At 41.3% G+C, this 21,454-nt stretch overlaps 2 protein-coding genes across 3 annotated transcripts; both read right to left on the bottom strand.

Moving 5' to 3' along the window:
* Window positions 1-198: 198 nt before the first annotated feature.
* On the bottom strand, window positions 199-6,832 carry LOC146968095 (uncharacterized). Its single transcript, XM_085760727.1, has 6 exons — window positions 6,584-6,832; window positions 1,169-5,278; window positions 864-1,059; window positions 676-755; window positions 504-595; window positions 199-404 (listed from the first exon to the last, which is right to left on the bottom strand). The coding sequence occupies exons 1-6, from the start codon at window positions 6,638-6,640 to the stop codon at window positions 344-346; spliced, it is 4,596 nt and encodes a 1,531-aa protein (XP_085616853.1). The 5' UTR covers window positions 6,641-6,832; the 3' UTR covers window positions 199-343.
* A 1,614-nt stretch (window positions 6,833-8,446) lies between these two features.
* Window positions 8,447-17,422, bottom strand: LOC146968094 (uncharacterized). 2 transcript variants are annotated; one of them, XM_085760730.1, is made up of 13 exons: window positions 17,343-17,422; window positions 15,064-15,327; window positions 14,681-14,974; window positions 14,288-14,593; window positions 13,966-14,076; window positions 13,063-13,224; window positions 11,983-12,213; window positions 11,840-11,890; window positions 10,818-11,072; window positions 10,391-10,732; window positions 9,974-10,246; window positions 8,977-9,252; window positions 8,447-8,785 (listed from the first exon to the last, which is right to left on the bottom strand). In XM_085760730.1, the coding sequence occupies exons 1-13, from the start codon at window positions 17,392-17,394 to the stop codon at window positions 8,754-8,756; spliced, it is 2,649 nt and encodes an 882-aa protein (XP_085616856.1). In that variant the 5' UTR covers window positions 17,395-17,422; the 3' UTR covers window positions 8,447-8,753. The 2 variants fall into 2 exon arrangements, with proteins under 2 accessions (XP_085616856.1, XP_085616855.1); XM_085760729.1 differs by having other exon boundaries at window positions 8,478-8,785; window positions 11,983-12,297.
* Between the last annotated feature and the right edge of the window lie 4,032 nt (window positions 17,423-21,454).

Below are 21,454 nucleotides of genomic sequence, written 5' to 3'. Positions count from 1 at the left end.
GGATCTGTATCAATGAGTACTGAAGCCTCTCATCCCCTGAATGTGTTCCTTTACTCTCACTTAAAGTAAATCTAAATGGATTTAGTTTCAAACTGATTATCCTTCAAAGTTCAAAGGAGTTGTTCCTGTGTAATGTTTACCTGGTTGACATTTCGAGACTATGTGTAGATGTTTGCACCCTGCACAAGATAAGAAACATTTTTTGTTGTTTTTTTACTCAAATTTATTACAGAACTTTACCATGATAAACATCTCATTGCTGTACGGTATTTAATACATCAAAAATAAAGCAATATGTATATTATATTCAGATATTTACACAATGCATTATAACTTGTTTTCTTCACTCTTCTGAGGTTTTCTTCAATTTGCTCTTCAGTTCAGACATGAGTGGATTTCCAAATCTGTGAAGACATTTGCAAATCACAAATTAGAAAACCAATATGACTCTTCAGTGCCTTATACAGTATACTCTGGTAATGTTAATAGTCCTTGGCTTTTACCCTGGTTGTTTTGGTGGCATCCATTTAGGTCTGCGTTGTGCCTCATCTTGTTTGGGAGCGTCTCTCTTCTCCTCCGACTTAGTCTCAGGTTCCTGTTGATGTAACGACATTTCAATGATGTATAGACCTCAACACTAGAAGTTATTTTCCAGGGCGAGTATAAGTGGCCTACCTGTGAGAGGGTGTCTGAGCTCTTTTCCTCTCTCACCCCACGTTGTGTCTTTTTTAAAACAGGAAAACCTCCACCAAGCCCTGAAAAAAACAAAATGTGGGGCATTATTTACAGATTATGGAACATAACCAGACATTAAAAAAACTCAGGGTAATGCCTTATCATGCCTCATACAGTAAGTGACCTACCAGGCAGTTTTATTCCAATCCCCATGCCTCCCAGTGGCATACCTACTGGGACCTTGACTGGCAGACGTGAGGAGGGTGTGGGCTCCACTGAGGGCATGTGCAGCAGGGAACGGGGATCTTTAGGTGGTCTTACACGGGGGTTCTTGACAGCGATTCTTGATTTTTGTGGGGTGAAGTCCAGCGTAGATGCATCCACCTGCAATGCCAAATATACCTGAATTCACATCATCTCAGTAGGTTATACTGTATGAATACTGATTTCACCAGACATTTTATGGTTAAATGTTATTTTTTGGAAACATTACCTCCATCTGATTTTCATATTCCGCTGCTGGCTGCTCTGACCCCTCAGGTGATGACTCAGTGTGATCTTCTGACCATCTGGGCTGTGGTTTGTCCAGTGAGGGCGCTTTCAGTAACTTCTTGGAATCAGTACAGGCATATTCTTGCGATGCCATCAGCACAACTTCGTCCTGCAAAGAAGCCTCTGAGCCACTTCCAGATTGTTCTGATTCAGCATCTTCGGTTTCATCTGCAGAGTCAGACACGGTTACCTCAAGAGGTGAATCTTTAACTCCAGTTTCCTCGTCTTTGACAGAAGACTCTACTTTTGCTTCAGTGTCTTCCCAGTCAGTTCTCTTTGCTAGGTCCATTACATCAGCATCAATCCCTTCCTGTGATTCAGTTTTTGTCGCTGCTGATTCAACCTGTTCTTCATCTGTTCTTTCTTGTGAATTTTCCAATTCCTGAATTTGATGTTCAGTTTCCGATGATCTAGCTCCTGAATCATGGTGAAATCCTGCGTCAACGATTGATTCATCATCATCCCCCGTCACATCTGACTGTCCTGGCTCCACAGATTCAGGTTCGGGTTGTTGTTCAGACAATTCAGAGATGTCTGCTGATTCTGAAAAACTAGGCAACTTGTCAAAGCTGCCTTGAAACAACCCAGTGTCACTGTGGTTTGTCCCCCATTCACTGACAGGCTGGTCCAGAAATCCAGACTCTGTTGTTGATGAAGATATTTCTGTGTCAGTAAATAATCCAGATTCTCCTGAATTGGACTCCACAAGCTGCTCTTTCTCCCTCTCTGCTTGCACCAATGGTAACTCATTTTGTTCCTCATGTGATGGCTCCATTTTGGTGTCTATTTGTTGACCAGGCTCTGACTCCTCTTGTTGCTCCATGTCATTGTTGTCCTTTGACAACGCTGTCTCTATCCACAAGTCTAGGATTTCTTCCTCAATCACATCTTGACCTCCACTGACCGAGCTTTGTGTTTCTTCAGCATAACTCCCCTCTGATTCCACCACCGATATCAAAGTCAAATCTTTTGGTCTGGACTCAATTGTGAGTAATGTATCTGTTGCTTCGGCATCTGTTAAAATCTCATCTTTGCTCACCTCAAACGCTTCATCTGATGGTAGAATTTTTGTCTCCAGCGGCTCATCTGGTCTTGACAATTCAGATTCTCCGACCAAAACAGTTGCATTGTTTTCTGTGGTTAAATCAGCTGCCATTCCTGCAAGCATTACTGGATTAAAAAACTCCATCTGCTTGTTGTTGTTCTGCATTTCAACTTCTACTTCTTCCTCCTCAGCTCCATAACCTGGATCTTCCATATCCATCTCTGTGTCTTGCATTTCTACAGTGCTATCTTCAAGTAATTTAGGCTCAGTCTCAACTGACTCTTTCATGAATCCAGATTCAGCGATGTCTTCTAGCAAACTATGAGTTGTACTGCTGTTTTCTTCAAAGTTCATGGTATCTGGTGACTCTTGAAAGAAGTTTGTCTGGTTCATCGTCTGTTCTTTCATTTCATCAGTAAATCCCACCACTAAATCCTCTGCAGCTTCACCTCCTGTTGTCTCACAGTTACCTTCGGCAGAATCTCTTGAGTCACTTAACCCTTCGTCTGTTTCAAATTCAACCAACAGCTCTTCAGTCACACCTCGCAGCTCTTTTGTTTTCTTCTCGGTCTCATCTGTTACACCAGCATGAGTCTCAAAGTCTTTTTCTAAGTGTTCAATTCCCATTTTCATTGAGATTTCCAATAACTTTGCTTCTTCTCCCTCAAATAAATGTCCTGGTTCTTCACTTGCTGGTTGAACAAGCAGCCTGTCTGTTTTTTGTGGCAATCCAGTATCTGTGAGGTGCAGTACTCCAATTTGCTCCTTATTAATATCGTCTGTGTTTTCTCGTTCCTCTTCCATATGCTCCCCGAGCGTTAAATAGTCTCCTGTCGTGCCACTGTTTTGAGTGCTCTCTGGTTCTTTGCTCTCCTCCTCTTCTGGTAATTGGGTGGCGTGGCTTTCCTTGCCATTTCCATCCCCTACTTCCAGGAGCCTTTGTGTTGTATTTTCATCAGGCTCAGGCTCATTGTTGTATCCAGGAACTCCCTCTTGTGCTTCCTCAGATGTCGGAGAAGTCAGCCCCTGGGACACAACAACTGGGCCTTCACATATTCTCGGAGGAGTATTTTTCAACTCTCCACCTATTTCCTGTCCAGTCTCACCTATGGGTTTTACTGTAACTGAAGTGGCTGTGGAAGCTATTTCCATGTAACTTTCTCTGACGTCTTGTTTTTCACAGGAAAGCCTCTCCTCCCCTACTTGATCTTCATTACATAATCTGTCGTCTACTGAAATCTCTGCTGTTGGCGCACACGATGTTTCTACAATTTCTGCCCCATCAACAGCATCTGTTTCTCTTGTTTTGGTTCCAACTTCAGCCACATCCTCTTTCTCATCATCTGCAATTTCCACTGTGTGTAGCATTGCTTCACCATTCTGCAAGGTTTCTTCAGTGTGACTAACATCTTCAGTAAAAATGCCGTGACTATCCTCTGAAACTGTTTTGATTCCTTCCTCTTCCTGCTCTGGCTCTTCACGTACTTCCTGGCTGTCTGCAATCTTGTTAATTTCTTCTCCACTCTGTCCTCTGTCCATTTCTTGAGCATCCAGGGCCTGAGTGTTGTCTTCAGCACCAGCTTTTCTAATGTCTTCCTCTACATCTTCACTCATTGCATCTTCTGCAGGATTTAGTTGTCCCACCTTTACATGTTCTTCATGTTCATGATTCTCTGGTGTCTCGCTTTGTCCATGAGAGTACAGTTTCCAGTCGCTGTCGTCTTCTTTGTCCTCTTTTGTGCTTGCATCTTTAGCAACAAGTAGTTCTACATCATCATTTCTTGTTTTGTCAAACTGATCCACATCTTCAGCAAACATGCTTTGATTGGTCTCTGAAATCGTTCTGATGTCTTCTTTCTGCTCTGGCTCTTCATCTACTTCCTGATTGTCTGCAACCTCATTTCTATTTTCTTCCTCACTTTGCTCCTTCATGTCCAGTGTGCTCTCAACCTCCTTTTCTCTTTCATCTTCAGATTGATCACTTTCACAACTTTGAGCCACTGCCTCCTTTTGTCCAACATCATCTGACACATCAACTATTTTTTTAAAGGTTATTTGTAATTCATCCTCCAGCGTAGCAACACTTGGGTCTTCCTCTACGTCTCCATCATTTTCTGACAGCTCCTCATTGACTGAAAACACATTCTCATCTTGTTTTGCCTCTTCGTCGTACTTGCTTTCATTTTCCAGGACCACCTGTGAAACACCACCACTGTTTTCTGCTTCGTTATGCATCACTGCTGTATCCGCCTCATCCCGCCGTTGCCTTGACTCCTCTGTGTGCATGCTCTGCTCGTCTTCTAAACTAAAATCTGTTGTTGGGTGCAGTGTTACCTCAGTGTCCTCTGTATCCAAATCTCGCTCATCTTCATGGTCCATTTTATTGTCTTCTTCCTTTACTTGTATCTTTCTCATGGTTTCATCCATTTTTTGATCATCATCCAGGGCCTCCTGAGTCTCGCTTCCAGCTCCCTCCATGTCGTCACTCATTGTATCTTCTGCAAGGTTTAGTTGTCCCACCTTTACATGTTCTTCATGTTCATGATTCTCTGGTGTCTCGCTTTGTCCATGAGAGTACAGTTTCCAGTCGCTGTCGTCTTCTTTGTCCTCTTTTGTGCTTGCATCTTTAGCAACAAGTAGTTCTACATCATCATTTCTTGTTTTCTCAAACTGTTCCTCTCTCAAGCCCTCACCTTCCTCAGATGCTTTGCTTTCACCATCTTTACTCAGCTGACTTTTGTACTCTGTGCTTTCTTCAACAGGCCCTAAGTCTACCTCTGTGGTGCACATTTCCCAGGCAACAACTGGCCGTGATGAACTAAGCAGAGAGGCTTTCGCAAGAGACTGTTCCTCATCGACACCCTCACCACAAGTGTCACCCTCTGGGTGCCCAGTATCAGCAGGCTCATTGTTATCTGCAGCTTGCTGAGGGGCGATCGGGTCACTGCTCTGGGCGTTAGTGGGCTCCGGCCTGAGGAATCTGTTCACAGCTTCAGATATATAGGTCTATAAAAAGACACAGAGGGGAAGAGGTGACTCACTTTTTTGTTACATAATGAATAAAAATTGATCTAGGCATGTTTCCATTTTTACATTTTTGCACTTTTTCCTGATCATAGTTGTCTTATTTTTTTACTTTACTATACTACATGGCTTGCCAATCATAGAAAATACAGGCTGCATCATATGGTAAAGTGCTATACATATATTAGCCTTGAAACTTCCTGGTTTGCAAAAACAGTTTAGGGAAGGCCATTTCCTGTTGCAGCATGACAATGCCCGAATACTGTACATGATGTGAGGTCCATAAATGGTTTTCTAAGCGCTGTGTTGTCTCGGCCTCGTCAGACAGCTGACCTCAACGACCACATCCTCCACAAGCATTGAATATGATTCTATTCAAAACTGAAGTAATCATTATCCTTTATTATTGTGTGAAATAAGCTAAAAAATAAAAGTTGGTGCAGCCATTTTTTAATACACATTCTGCAGCCCTGGGGAAACATGCGCTTTTATATAGAGTCACATGCATTATTGCACTTATATTCTGAGGTATACTCGCCTTTTCTGTTTAAATGCAAATATCTACTCTAAAACACTGTTCGCAAACAAGCAACAAATCACCTATAAAAAAATATATACCTACTAGTTCTCTATCGTCTTGAGACTATCTCTCCACTCAGTTACATATTCCATATGTACGGGATATGACCCGAAAATACCTGACACTGTTCTATTGGTAAACCTACTAAAATGCATGCTGTGAAATATTGAAATCTGTAGACATTTTAGAAAGTGCACAGCAGGTAAGCAGCCCAGTTTGTCCTCTACACGGGCTACACGAAAATCTAAGTCTCAAAAAGTTATCTGATTATGAACAAATGTTTTCAACTGAAATTCATATAAACAGCTGATCTTAGATTCAAACCACATTTAACTTGAGTTAGAGCTCTGTACATGTCAGTTTTGAGAAATTGATGAAGAAATAATAGACCTGCAAAAGTAAATCATTAACCACAACTCTCATGCGTGTGTGCAGAAAGTAGACAAACACACAAACAAAAGAGAGAGGGGAGGAACAGAGAGCGGTGGAGGTGGAGAGAGAGAGAGAGAGAGAGAGAGAGAGAGAGAGAGAGAGAGAGAGAGAGAGAGAGAGAGAGAGAGAGAGAGAGACCTTTAAGTCAGTGTGAGGGGGAGAGAAAGGGAAAGAGGGGTGACAGGCAGCGAGAGGTAGCCTAACTTTGCATCCACATTTCACTGTTTATGAAAAATACAACAGCAACGTGCTTCCCAACGCAGACACTCACTCACCCAGACCGTCCAGAAAGTTCTCCCCACCCTGGAAACGGGACCGTCGGGATTGTCCATCTTCAAACTTCCTTCGACCAGCTGACTGCCCGACTGTCACCGTGATGGATTGGACACACACCTGAAACCGTCTCTTCAACTTTCAACATGCACAAACTCCACAACACGCTGCACCCAGACGGGACCAGGTCGAGCCACTCGTCACGGCTCTGGTTCCTCTTCCTGACAAATGTCCGGTGTATCATTAGAGGAAGAGGGTGATTAACACAGCTGAATCACCAGCAGCATCAAGCCTACGTGTTGCTGTTTGCGGATGTGAGCACTGAGCAGCTGAGCCACAAAAACGTGTGACAAGCTGAAGCTTCACACAGGTCAACCACTGCTGCGTTCAGTGTAAGGCTAGAAATAAATATGACAAACACAAACACAAAGAACTCCTGTCAGTAGCCTAACACCAAAACTTTTTTAAAAGGTTTGGTGACCTGAATATCATATTTCAGCCAGACTGGACTAAATGATGTGCTTGAAGTCAAACTGTTGTAGGCTACACTTTCAAATAAAAAATAATATATTGTTCAATAGCAAGTTATTATAGCAAGTTATTTATTGTTATTGCTTTGAATCAGGACAGTCCTGTTGACTTGAATATTACCTCATCAAATTGTATTTATAGGAGTTTAGGGAAAACAATGAATAAATAAATAAATAAATAAATAAATAAATAAATAAATAAATAAATAAAATCCTGAAAGAAGCTTGTTTCCCCCCCACAAAACATTACATTACATTAGCTACTAGTAGCATAACACTGCAGTCTGTGCAGTCATGGTAACTGTGCCGAGTTGATTGTGGGAAATGTAGGCATCTGGTATTAACCGAAGAGAGGAATGCATGATGAAGTAAACATGTGGTTCTGCTTTAGGTTTGATAAGTCCACTGCTCGGTCAACATGTTGCCAACTGTTATTGCAACGGCTTGTTGTCATTATTCCACATCCATCTATCATCATTATATTCATCTGATATACTTCTGTTTAAAATCTTACAGATGGTTATCTTGTATACAAAACACAACTGCACTTTTGACTGATGTATGGTTTTTATTTGTTATGTGACCGAGAATATGAAAGTTTTCACAAGTTTTGAAACATAATTTGTCTATTGCATCAAGGCTTTTTGACTTTGTCAGGAACCTCAATTTAAACAAAATAAAACATTTTTTTCCCCCACAAAATTCTAAAATGCTCTGGTTATAACAATAAGAACAATAATGAGTGTTCAAACTGAAAACATAAGTGCAAAACCAACCTTTTCATAGATAAGGAAGTCTAACAATGTAACCAAGAGATGAGAAACAAATGGGATGATAAATAATAGTTTTAGTGTGTTTTACAGCTGATTTAAAACTTGGGTCAAAACTGACCCTAACACCATAGATGGAAGCAGAAAGCTGACAAGAGGAAGGTTACATTGAAGCCAAGGGGTATAGTGACCCGAACGCCATAGATGGTAGCAGAAAGCTGACACAAGACAAAGGTTAATGTATGCAGTGTGAAAGTTGCTATTATACAGAACAGCAGTGGTATTTGTGCTTTGCTCTTTTTTTTTTTTTTTTTTAATCTGAGGAGGAAGTTCCACAGTAAACATCTTTAATTACTCAGTGCCATGATGCAGCACCTCCTCTGCACGGCAGCACAGTGAAGTGACACTCCTGTGGTCAGTGAGTAGAAAAAACTAAGAAAAAACAGAAGTATGTTTTGAAATTGAGAAGTTATTTCAGAAGCAGTGGTTGACCGGTAACAGGTATCAGTTTTTCACAGAACACTGAATGGAACAAAAGCACAATAACCACCGCATGTTGACTGTTGAAAAAAAGTTTATTTATTCATTTCATTTTACAGTGGAAAAAAATATCCACAGAGATGAATTATTATTGTAAAATGTTCTGTACAAAAATATGAGCATTTACAAAAATCATGGAGTTGGAAGAAAAAAATGTAATAGATGACAGATCATAATAAATAAACACTAAAAATGAAGCAAAACCACACTTGATCACTTGATCACATCAAAGGCAGTTGGATATTGCTAAAGCAGAACTAATACATTATATTTTACTATAGAGATATACAGTATATTAGATATATGAGCTATATGACATAGAGTGTCAGTCTTCATGATGCAGATGAAATTTCCTCATTGGGCTCTGAAAGAAAGTTTACAAGATCAAATTGAAGAACTAGACATGAACAAACTTCCTGTTGAGAGGGAGATTCAGCTTTTTCTTGTGCAACAACACAACGTTCGTTCTCTAACTCTGATTCTCTTGTTGTTTTGTCATACTAGTTCCTATCTTACTCTAGTCTCTACACCTACATGGTTTCATTGTTTTCTTACCTGTCCAGGTGCGATAAACAGGAAGCTTGAGTGCAGGGTGTGTGATCTCCACACAGACTCTCAGTCGCCCTCTCTCATTTTCTCGGGGCCCCTTGGTCAGGTTGACCCTGTTGATGTGCAGTGCACCTGGGTCGTCCTCTCTTTCTTTGTCACTGTCCTCGTACTCCTCAGATATAGTATCCTCATCTCTGTCAATGTTGTTATTCTCTCCATCCACTATTTCATCAATGTATTCTATTCCCTCGGTGTCAGGATCTGTAACAGCAGCTTTTGTTTCTGTGAAGTGACACCAGCAGAGAGTTTAGACTGCAAATCATACTCCTCTTTAAAGATGCATCAGAATGGCCATGGTGTGAGGTTAGCAGTGTAACATTTGTAAAAAGATAAGCGGTAACGCTGTAGACCAGTCATGGGTCTCAAACTTTTTCAAACTCAGGGCCCACTCAGAGCACTTTGTTATTTTAATGATGAAGACAGAACTGAATTGAAAGCAGGGGAAACATGTAGGAAGCTCCACAGTCACCGAGAAGTTTCAAAAAGAGGCCAACCATGACCATCTGCAAGTTATAGGAGCTGAGCCAAAAAATCATAGGCCTACTGTTTTGAAAATTATTTGACCGCCTACTTGCAATACCTTCTCTGACCACCAGGGGGGCGTGGCCCACAGGTTGCCACTGCTGTAGAAGATATGAGTTGTATTTTTGATCTCATACAATAGTAAATAAAGTAAAAACACAACAGGAAAACTACATCAGTTTAAGATTGCACCAAAATAAAATAGGGAGTGTTGCAAAAGTTAGACCTAGAGAAATCCTATGCTTCCCATAATGCAACAGGAAATATCTTTATGTGACACTTCCTACTAACCTAATGCTCTGAGTTTGCTGCACAGGTAGACATTGAACCTAAGCCAAAATAAGTATCATTAAAGATGCTTTTAAAAAAGAAAAACTATATGTATATGTATGTATATAAACAATAGATAAAAGACACATACTTATTGCGCGCCCATTCTTGTGTTTCTCCAGCTGTTTCTTTGTGTGGCTTGGCAGGCTTGTAGACCTCTCCAGGGCGCACACACTCTTCAGCTCCCTCTGACCGTCGTCTCCTATCTCCTCTGTTTCACTGGACACCAGCGGTGAGAGAGTCTGTCCTCCAGCCGCCCACAGTAACTTGACCTTTGGGTGACCTCCCTTCAACAGGAGAGAGAAGACACCAACCCCTAAGCTGCTCCAGGAGACGGAGATAGATGGAGGAATGGAGGGAGCGACTGAGGGAAGACAAACCACGGGAAATGTTAGTTCATGGAAAGCTGAAAGCGGCTGAATTTGTAGCACAGCTTCTTCCTTATTTTTCAGAAATAAACCACAAAGAGAAAGTTGCTGACAGTAAAAATATCTACAATTATTTATACCAATGTCAGCATTTCTCCATTGTCTCTCAATGGGCTCTTGGAGGGAGCAGTGCTCCACTCTACAGATGATCCCCCCTCTTTTGTCCTTCTTCTCCTGATTGGTCGTGCTTCTCCTCAGAGTGGCTGTGGCCCTGTAGACTCTGAGCTGAGTCTCTACGGGGCCCCACATCTCTCCCCCTTCAATCACCTCCTCCTCTCTGTCATCTTGCTCTCCATCTCTGAGCTTCAGCCATGTGACTGATATGTTTGGAGGGTAGAAATCTGTGATCTCACACCCCAGGGTCTGATCTGGGGAACACGTGGAGTCGAGGATCTCGGACACACACGGCCTCTTGATGAAGCCTAATTGGAATAAAACTGAAGTTTAGCTTTAATCTCTAGAAACGTTACATTAAACCTCTTGTCATGTTCTTCTGCTCTCTCTTACCTCTGGTTTCACGGGTGACTGGCTGCTTCAGGGCGATGTGGTGGACACTGACCCACACTTTAGTGCCCCCCTTTTCCAGTTCACTTCGGGGCAATTTACACTGGCTGTAGGCTGAAAAGAAGCCCTCTGAGTTGGGCCGTGGGGAGGACGAGGCCTGGGAGGCCACAGGGCTCAGCTCCCCCCCCTGACAGAACCAGCGGAAGGTAATAACGTCGGGATGGAAGTGTGATGCTCGCACTGTCAGACTGATGACATCTGGAAGACAGAAATTTTAGGGATGCAACTTTTAACAATCAGGATTTATTTTTTTATTCTTTTAGGGCGAGACACCCCAGGCAAAAACACTGTTTTTTCATGCACTGATCAATTTTGAAATTTTTGGCTATTTTTCTTCCTTAACATGTATTCTTTCAGAAAAGTCAAATGAAATGGTGGAAAATCCACATTAAGGTGGTTATTTTACTTCATTTTGTCTCTTTCATCAGTAGATTTCTCCTAAATTCACCAAAAGTTAACAGCTACTGTGACATACTGAGCTGTGCCTGTTGCCTTCCAGTTTTATTCCTGTCTATATTCTGAAGGTTTTTACAAAGGGGATTGTTGATATATCATTCACAGCCTGATTTATACAACATTTTATTCCTAAAAACATGGCGAAATTTGATTATTTAGGGCTGGTGACAGTATTTTCTCACTTACAAAGTGATAAAAAGAGATATCCAAAATCCCCTCTGTAAAAACTTCTGATTCTAATGTGTCAACAAAATAAAACAAGAATTTTGAAAGTGGCTTTATCCATTTTTCAGATTTTGGTTCTGGAAATGTACGTAAATTAGCGCACATTTCATCAGATATGGCCTCATTTACATATTTAAACATAAAATTTGACAAAACTTGTAATACAAGAAATATTTGTCTGAATGTAAGTGATAAACTTGGGAAGTTTCATGGTGATATCTGTTATTTAAATTTTTTACCCTATTCACCCATAGTGTCTCCCCTTAAAGGAAACCCAACCTTACCTGGGTCATTTGATGTCTCTGCCAACTGGACCTCTGATACCTCAGGAGGAGCTGGGGCAGGAAATATACAAAACGTTGTATTGCAGAAATGAAACTTGTAGAAAAGTAGAGGGAAAGTGAATGAAAGAAAAATATTTTCTTACACAAAATCGTAAACTTCTCAGACACCCTCTCCACCATAATCCTGTCCTTGCCTATGTAGGACACCTGACACTTAAACACGGCCGCCTTGTGGATTGAAATCTGGGGGATGAAGGTGAGCGCCGAGATCAGCTGTTGAGTGCCACTTCCAGTTGAGTGCAGTGGCCCCTCAGTGTGCAGCTTGTAGTAACCCGTCTCTCCTCTGGAGGACAGCAGAGGACCCTTCTCTGATACTGGGGAGGTGAGAGTTAGGCCGTAGGGCAAATGGATGGTGGTTAGAGGGTTATAAAGGCAGTTAAAATTAGCTTTGGAGGTCCCTATGTGTGTGAGGTTGTAAAATGTTAGCAGAATTAAAGTGTAAAAGAGAAAACATGGTTTGTTTTAGGAGCAGTATAAAAGATATTTCATGTGCCATCAATCACAACACATTTTTTGTTTCAAAGGTAGAACCAGCTACCTAGCATAGTTTACCATATAGACTGGATATAGGTGGAAAAAGCTATAGTATCCAGCTCACTAACACACAACACCTGGCTTGTTTAACCTGTACTTATAATGTGTGAAATAAAATGTGTAAAATATCTCTCTCTACTAGTTATTTTGCAACCTCACCGTGATGATGTAAGAGAAAAACTTCCAATTAAACCACAATTATGGTGTTAAAGGGATAGTTCACCCAAAATTCAAATTTCTCATTATCTACTCACCCTCATGTCGACTAAGAGCTGTGAGAAGTTTCAGAGTCCTCCATGCCTTCTCTGAGTTACCGTAACTCAGAGAAGGAATAGAGGACTCTGAAAATTCTCACAGCTCTTAGTTAACATGAGGGTGAGTAGATAATGAGTGAAATTTTAATTTTGGGTGAACTATCCCTTTAACCTCTGGGTGAAATATGCAAACCAAGATATGTTTTGTAGGACAACATCGGTACATCTACTAAAATCAAAGAAGTAGGTCAGAATAAAGTAAATATCTGTGACATTGCGCATGAGTTTGTGACTACTGATCAAGGCCAGTGGGGTTTTTATTAAAAGTATTCATCAGTGGCTGCTGGTTAGCAGTGTGTGTACGAGCACTCGTACCTGTGAAGGAGGTGTCAGAGATAGGAGTGTCATTGAGGAACCATGCAGTCTGGACTCGGTCCACCCTCCTGCCTTCGATGCTCACCGTCACTCGGCCCTTCTGGCCTACTACCACATGCGGAGGGAGGATGATCCCGGACACGCTGAGAGACTTCTGCTTTTCTGAGTGAGTGTGACATTACAACATAAAACAGACGCTGAGCCGGCAGCTATTGTGTAACAAGCTATAATTTAATCTTCTTTCCTGGAACCCATTGGAATTTTGTATCTATTTTAAGGTTTAGTTCATTCAGCGTGATAACTCAGTGAAACAGGGTAGGCCTACTGCACACGCTGGTTAAATGTCAATATACTTGAATACAGGGAAAGCTTCCAATTTTACGAGAAACCAAAAGCTTGAAAATGTCAACAATGCAGTTTTAATTCTCTATATATTTGAATATCTGTGACTGTGGTATTTTAAAGTAGAAGTTACAACCACCAAATTGGATCCAAAAACAAATCTGAGGGGTCAAAGGTTGATTCTGTTGCACAAATCTATGTCTGTATAGTCCTCCAATAAAGAAGGGAAAAAAGAAAAGATAGATAGATGAGTGGTGTCCACTGCTATTTTTTTTGTTTTCTTGTCACTATTATGTTTCATCATCTTTAATATTCTGAAATAGAGTATAATATTGGTGTTGAAGTAAGCCAATGTAATTATAACAACAGAGAGGGGCAAGTTTTCTTCATCCTGCTCCTTTTCATTCATGGTGACAATGTGTACATTATGTAAATATGTGCAACCATGTGTAGAATGTATACCATGAATGGAATAAATCAAAAATGAAATGAAATGAAATAAATCCTTCATAAGGCTGAAAGTTTTCAAGATTTTCAAGACTGCAGAACAAGTTCACTCACCATCCCTTCTCCTCCATGAGAAGCCAAAGCAGAGCAGGAAAACCAGCACTATTGAAATACACATCATAGCCACAGATGCTTTGGCTGATTTAGTCAACACTGGAGCCTCGTCTAACAGGAAACAATGTCAGAAAAGACACGTGAGCAGGATTCCTCCAAAGTCACAAACCTGTGCTTGGCAGTCATTGTTCACACACCAAGAACAAGTTGTACAAGTTGCAAACAATTAAGAAACAATGCGGGAAAGCACAAAAGTATAGTGGACTACTAATGGATTGTCAAAGAGGCATGTAATCTTATAACATTTCCTGGTATGTTTTACCGTGTGGATCCAGTGACTCCAGTTGGGCTGAGCCGCTGACACGGTGCATTACCCCAGGTTGGTTCACTACACACTCCACTGTCCCGCCCTGCTCCCTCTGCTCGGGGCTCAAAGTGTAGTAGTGTCTGGTTCTGTAGGTCCCATCTGGGTTTTGTTCGGCGGCGGGGGGTTCAGGGAGTGCGGTGCCATTCTGAGCCCAGGAAACGGACACCTCCTCCGGGTAGAAACTCTCCAGGTCACAGTAAAGAGTGAGAGGAGCGTCGCTGGAGTGTGGTGGCACGGCAGAAAGCCTCACAGAGGGGAGATCTGACAAAGAAAGCATTGAAAACATTTGTTGTTGTTGTTGTTGTTGTCATAGTTTCTATCATCGATGAATATCTCTGTGCCACTCACAGGTGATGTTGAGTTGGAAGTCCAGCTCGTGATAGGTGCCATTGTGTAACACTTTGCAGCCAAACGTGACATTCTGGTCCTCACGGGAAGGGAAGAGGGTCAGGTTACCCACAGCCGTGTAGTAACCATCAGGAGTCTGTTCACCTTCCACCTGGGTGGGAGGCTGGATCACTTGCCCATCTCTGGTCCAGGAGAAAGACACAGGAGGAGGGTAGAAACCGTCTGCATGGCAGTAGAGCTGGCTCTCTGTCTCTAACACCCCCCGCTGCTCAGGGACCGAGACAGTAGGTGAAGCTTAAGAGGGAAGACGTAGATGAATTAGTTTGAGATTTGTGACACAAGCAAGTGAAGCTACAAATCTCAACAGTTTAACAAAGACATACCAAATGTAGCATTACTGGAATGGGGCATTATGGAGTTGTAGTGGACTGTGCACTCCAGACTGGATCTGAGGACGGTCAGCGAAAAGTCTCCGCTGACCAGCTGATTGATGTCCCAGCTGAAGCCTTCCTCAGAGCCGTCACTTATCCAGCTGACGTTGAGCGGAGACTGGTCCATTTTGTCACTTTTTACAGAATCAGGAAACGTCACATTGCAGGGGAGGACTGCATTTGTGTTTGGTCTGGCCTGAATTTCACCATGACACACTGAAACCAGAGAAAGATTGTTTTGAAGTTAAGATAAAGAGTCTGATGCGCTTTATTGCATCACAGGATGGGCAAGACTGATGTCACTGGGTGTCCATACCTAAGTCACATTTTTGTAATGAATTGCTTTCTAAGAAGTTTCCAAACATTAATCTATATATTGTTTTTCCACTTAGATGTCTGCGGGCCCATATCTGGGGAAAGTGTCCTTCTTATCTTATTTAAAGGGATAGTTCAACATTTTGGTAAAGTGGCCCATTGCCATAATCCCTATAGTTATAGCAGTATAGCTTCAAAAACAAACCAAAATGTTAAACTATCCCTTTAATGTTTTATGTAGCCAATTGTCTTATTACTCTATGTACAGTATGTCTGTTCTCACAGTCCTATGTTCTATGTCCAGTGTGAATGTGGTCAATGTGGATTTTCCTGCAAATGGCAAATAAATGACTCTGACTTTACTTGTTTATAAGTTCACTAAACTAAACTAACAATCTTCCTCCTTTGTAGAAATTAAAATCTGAGCCCATAAACAATTGAATCCATTTTCATTCAGTTACATACACTGATGACTAATCAAGCAAATACATTAACACGCTGTCAATCTACATAGTAAATTCCACAGCAATAATACAAAATCTTCCTTTTCTTATTCTGATCATCAAAGTTTTCCACTCATGTTACAAAAACTGCCATTGGAGCACTATACAAACAAAGTGCAAAGAACGTTTGTCGAGTTTGTTTATTTAAATTGTAACACTTCAAGTTTAAATCAACAATGACAAGGAATTTTCAGTCAAAGGCTTGAGTTTCTTGAAATTTTCCATTTCACATTCTTTCTTTTCATCCCTCATCAATCAGTAATCTCAGTATACCTCTTTGAATCGGTGTAAATAAAACGCCTTTCAGTCAGGCCCCGCAACCCAATCAGATTAATTAGTAACTAGTACAATAAATACTTGTTGGCAGCTATGGAGTCAAGCAATAGAAAGCTTGTGTTTATGTTGAAACTCTTGTCAAGTGTGATAGATGGTCTGACCATAGTAGCTTGACAAGGAAAAGAAAGACGGACAAAAGTACAACACTGATCCAAACACTGATTCAAATGTAATCTTAATAGATTGGGACTGATTAATTTTGTTTATGAAGGGTAAATCAAAGCGTGGAAGCATTAATAATGTCTGACTGAGTGTCTGATTGTTGGAAAATACTTTTCATTGCTTGCTCTTATCATCTAATCCTTTAGGCACAACACTATACAAAGTAAAGTGCATATAAGGAATATGTTAATTCTCAGTTCATTATTTTACTTCATTATTAGACTGTGAGTAAATGGGTAATAAAATGTTACATTGTACATTCATGCTCATAGAAACATTTAGCATCATAGCCATATTGGAGTGTATAATTTGGGTTATTTGATTCAATTAAAATTCCTTGAAAACAACAACAACAACAACAACAACAACAACAAACTCATTATTCCATACCACTGATCCAAAAAGTTGTAAAGAAAAGTAAAATATTTCCATTAAAAAGTTCTATTCATTGATGTGCAGCATCACTCACACTGGCCTAACACAAGAAATAACAACATTATATAGAAGAATAGCAAATACCTCAATACCTTTGAGTTTTCACTTGATCTGTACTGATCTTATGCATCGCACCAGATTTACCACGCATCAGCACCAAATAATGGTCAGGTGCATGTTGACGCTGTCGCTGACATGTCTGAATATAACCAACATTCACCATCTGCATTTTTCCATTTCCATTTATATTACTTTGAGTTCCAATTCCTTCACCACCATAAGATCCCGACAAAACTAATGATTTGCAATCAGATCTAATACTGTGCGACATTCCTGTTCCAAGCCATTAATTCTACATCTGAGATTACTCTGCATCAATAGGCCTATTTAATTTAACCTGGTCAGACCTGTTGTAGGTAAAGAAACAGCAATGTGGCCTTTGTGACTGGCCTGTGAGCGCAATAATGACTCAATACTCACCATGCTTTATGAGAGTCAAGAGGACGACGCGGACGAGGACTTTACACCGCATGGCCAGCTTGTCTTGAGACCAATGTCTTATCATTGGCCCCTTTTGCTGTCTTATATAGTGCTATGTGATGACAGAGGGCGGGCTTGTCCTGCCAGATGGATAATAAGAAATATTGTCCCTGGGCCTCACAGGAGTGTGAAAGGAGGCCCTTGATATGTGTCCTCCCAAATAAGCGAACCCTAGAGGACCGATGGTGCGAGCAGGAGAGGGAGGGAAAAGGCAGTTTGATGTGCAAGGGACACACAAGTGAGGGAACTGGCCACTTAAAATTCAGGCAGGCCTCTAGCCAAGGTTTTGGGGCTACTTTACATTGGTGCAGTGTTGCCATGAACAAACAGAGAGGGTAATCCCACTGAGCTTATGTGGGCAAACACTGAAGCGAGACTACAACTCTTTTCTATCCGGGGAAAAGTTAGTGTGGTGTTGCATTTAAGAGAAAAAAGAGGATAAAAACAGGAGAATGGCTGTTTTTTTGTTCCGTCTGTATAAGGCCTCTATGTTTTCAGTCAGCTGCTGCTACGATCCATCCCACTAGGGGAGGTTAATTTTTAACCAGATCAAGTGTTTGATGTTTGAAGTAAGAGGTGTTGCGTGTTTCATCCCCCTCTGAATATTCATTAACCTGATTATCTGTTGTTGAATTGTTTGACTTGCTGCTTTAATTGATCTTAACACACACATCAGTCTGTGAACACGGGTTCATTTCTTATTTGGAGACCACACAGGACCTCTGTGTCACTAAAGTGAAGTGTTTTCTCTGACACTTCTCACTTCTCATGTACCGGGTTGAGACCTCAAGGTGTTAAAAAAAAAAGAAAAGTAAAGTGATAAATGAGTTTCATTTCCTTGTTTGTGTTTGGTGCTCAGCAGTGGGATGCGACTCTTACCGACTCATCATTCTTGTTTCCACACCTTTCTTTCACATGTCCTTCTTTCATGAAAGGAAGATTGAGCGCTCTTTATGTGGGTTAAGGGGAGGAGGGACATGAGGGTTTGATGGAGGGAACAAGAGCAGATGGAAAGATAATTCTGACATCATCCATGACATTAGTGCATGTCAATATTATTGTACCTGACATTTTGAAATATGACAAAATTGCATTTGACTTGAAGACAGAAACGAGACTAGAAGTCAAAAGTTGAAGTTACATCCCTTTTAGATGACTTTTATGGACAAACATCAAGTCGGTCAGTGCTGCGTCCTGCCACTTGCCAACCTGTATCTGTTTTGCTCAGAGCAATTGATTGTAGACTTTATGAAAAAACATTAATAGTCAGTTAAGGGATTACAGATGCAAATTAGCTTAAAGCAGAACTATGCAGGATTTGGGCTGTAATTATTGTGGCTCAGAGTCACTGTGATGGTAGAGCGACCTGTTATGAGGTGAATGGGGTCTAGGCCAATGCGCTCACCCCCCCCACTGGCTGAAAACCGCACTTGCAAGATCAGTCGTCCGTCTCGGTGTCACAAATCTCGTCAATGGATAGAAGTATCGCGAGAAACTGCCTTACGGCAGTACAAGATAAGAACGCATATGACGTCATGCATGTCATGAATCGTGATTGGTTTGAGTTCGGAAAGTCGGAGGAAACCATGGAAACATGAAATGTTTGTACTGAGGAAGTTCAGCTTGTGGCTAACGGGGAGCTAATGCTAACACAGACACACACACCATGGGTCTTTTATAAGATAATGTAATACATCATGACACACACACACATCTTCGCGTTTTGGAACATTTATTCATCTGTGTGTATGTCTGTGTCTTTGTGCCTGTGTGTGGCTGTATTAGCGTTAGCTCTGTGCTAGCGTTAGCTCCGTGTTAGCATTAGCTCCGTTAGCTCCGTGTTAGCATTAGCTCGGTGTTAGCAGGGCTTAGCAAACAGCAGTAAACACAAGCACGTGTAGGGGGCGGAGGTGGTGGCGGCGAGTATTTTTTTTTTTTTTTTACGACAGTGACATGTGCCTACCAGAACTGTGGGGGAGCTCCGGAGAGGGAAAAAAAGAGAAACCAACGAAGGAGCGAGCTATTTCCGGCCGACTTGCATTGTTCTGCTTTAAAGCTATAATCTGGTACAGTGCATCAAATGGAAACATTCATGTTTGAACTGTACACTGTCCCTTTTAAATAAATTAAATTGAAATTAAAATGATTCCATTGCCGCAAGCCCATGATGTTTTAATTGTACATGTGTTTGGCTTTCAAAAGAGAGAAGAGAATGACTAAAGGGTGGATATTATCAGTTAAAGCAGAAGTAAGCGATATTTTTGTCTTAAAGCAGAAGTAAGTGATATATTTGTGTTAATATAAGTCTTAAATAGTTATATCTTCCGACAGCAATCACTTACATAGAGTGTTTGGACTGAAACACGGGTCTCTCAGTCCCTCTGCTCTGCTCTGAGCCGAAGAGAAAACATTTATCGTATCCTACAGTTTTTATCCAATGAGGAGAGAGAACGGCATGCAGGGCTGTGTGTGCAGCCAAGGGACGCCGCGAATGTGGCGACGTAGGGACGAGGACTGTTATGGTGCGTTCAAGGAAACTCGTATTTTTCCGACCGTGAAGTCGTACCAGTTCGATCTGGTACGAGTTCACCGGTCGGAAGTTACGAGTGGCCGTTATAGTGACTTTCACAGGTAAAACAGGTCGGAAAAACACGAGTGGGTTGCCTGAAACGCTACAAAGTCGTAAGTTGTGACTTGAAGCTGTAATTTACGATTTCAAAAGCCTGCCTGGAACGCAGCATTAGCGAAAACGACCGGACCACTTACTTCTGCTTTAATATAAGTCTTAAATAGTTCTATCTTCCGACAACAATCACTTACATAGAGTGTTTGGACCGAAACACGGGTCTCTCAGTCACTCTGCTCTGCTCTGAGCCGAGGAGAAAACTTTTCTCGTATCCTACAAGTTTTATCCAATGAGGAGAGAGAACGGCATGAAGGTCTGTGTGTGCAGCCAAGGGATGCGCGTGAATGTGGTGACGTAGAGACGAAGACCAATAGATCCATGACGAGGGCGGGGGCTGCTAACTGTGCTTTCACAAAAATAGAACAACATTACAGCTCGTAAAATATGTATAGAAAAAACACAAAAAGAAAACAATAAGAAGAAGGTGTTGCAGATTAAAAACTATTTAAAAACTAAAAAACTTGTTAGGATAGAGGGAAATATTGCAAATTAAAGAAAAACAACAATTAAAAACTAAAAGCTTGTGTAAAAAGAAATGTTTTTAGTCTGCTTTTAAAAGAAGATACTGTTGTAGCAGACCTGAGTTTGTGAGGTAGGGAATTCCAAAGAGTAGGACCATAATGACTGAAGGCACCATGAGCTGAGTTTGAGTGTATTCTTGGAATAGTGAGTGGACCTTTACTTGATGATCTCAGGGATCTGTCTGGTGTGTACTCACTGGACAAACTGATTAATCCAGGTGTGTCTGAGTAGGCACAATGGTCAGACACACCTGGATTAATCAGTTTGTCCAATAATATAAGACAGGAAACAAAGGAGCAGCATTAAGTTCAGGAAGTAGCGGAGCTGTGCATAGAGCCCAAACATTATACTGTATGTCATGCAAGAGAACATGGAGGTTGTTGTCTTCACCCCCATTGCTTTTCTCCCTCACCTGGTTTGCCCTCTCCTCCTCTCCACAACAGACCTATGTGTGGTAGCAACATTGAGTAAAGAAGTTCCTCATTAATGCCAGTGTTTTACTTTTACTACATCAGGGAGGAAGCTCGACTTTCTTTAGATTGTGTTGCTGATAAGTTACAAAACCAGGCATGCGTGGTTGGCGGGTGACACAGTTGACATCCTGTCCTTGGTATGCAGACATTTAAACTTTAAACCAGTCAAGATAGAAATTAAGACCGTTTCAAAGATGTACGCTATGTGCTGGATGAAGTGAAAATAGCTGGCAACACTGCTTCTGAAATGCCAAGAAACCATCCATAAGTGACAAGGGGCCCCTTTAGACAGATACTGATTACCACTGTCTGCTGCGTTGCCTATATTCACATGCTGTGTCTCTGATAGCAGCTTAACAACATTTTTTAGT

Source organism: Trachurus japonicus, chromosome 19 (genome assembly GCF_045865225.1).
Source record: "Trachurus japonicus isolate A0001 chromosome 19, Traja_1.0".
Classification (NCBI taxonomy): domain Eukaryota; kingdom Metazoa; phylum Chordata; class Actinopteri; order Carangiformes; family Carangidae; genus Trachurus; species Trachurus japonicus.
The sequence above is the reverse complement of the archived record's forward strand: the minus strand, read 5'-3'. Positions and strand labels throughout refer to the sequence as shown.

What these genes read in the sequence shown, in the direction of transcription:
- LOC146968095 (XM_085760727.1), bottom strand. Translation starts at nt 6,640, where the DNA reads ATGGACAATCCCGACGGTCCCGTTTCCAGGGTGGGGAGAACTTTCTGG. An exon ending in AATATGAAAATCAGATGGAG is followed by an intron (nt 1,060 to 1,168) that starts GTAATGTTTCCA and finishes TTGGCATTGCAG; the next exon opens with GTGGATGCATCTACGCTGGA. An exon ending in GCTCAGACACCCTCTCACAG is followed by an intron (nt 596 to 675) that starts GTAGGCCACTTA and finishes TTACATCAACAG; the next exon opens with GAACCTGAGACTAAGTCGGA.
- LOC146968094 (XM_085760729.1), bottom strand. Translation starts at nt 17,394, where the DNA reads ATGCGGTGTAAAGTCCTCGTCCGCGTCGTCCTCTTGACTCTCATAAAG. An exon ending in AGAGACATCAAATGACCCAG is followed by an intron (nt 11,073 to 11,839) that starts GTAAGGTTGGGT and finishes TCTGTCTTCCAG; the next exon opens with ATGTCATCAGTCTGACAGTG. An exon ending in AGTCACCCGTGAAACCAGAG is followed by an intron (nt 10,733 to 10,817) that starts GTAAGAGAGAGC and finishes TATTCCAATTAG; the next exon opens with GCTTCATCAAGAGGCCGTGT.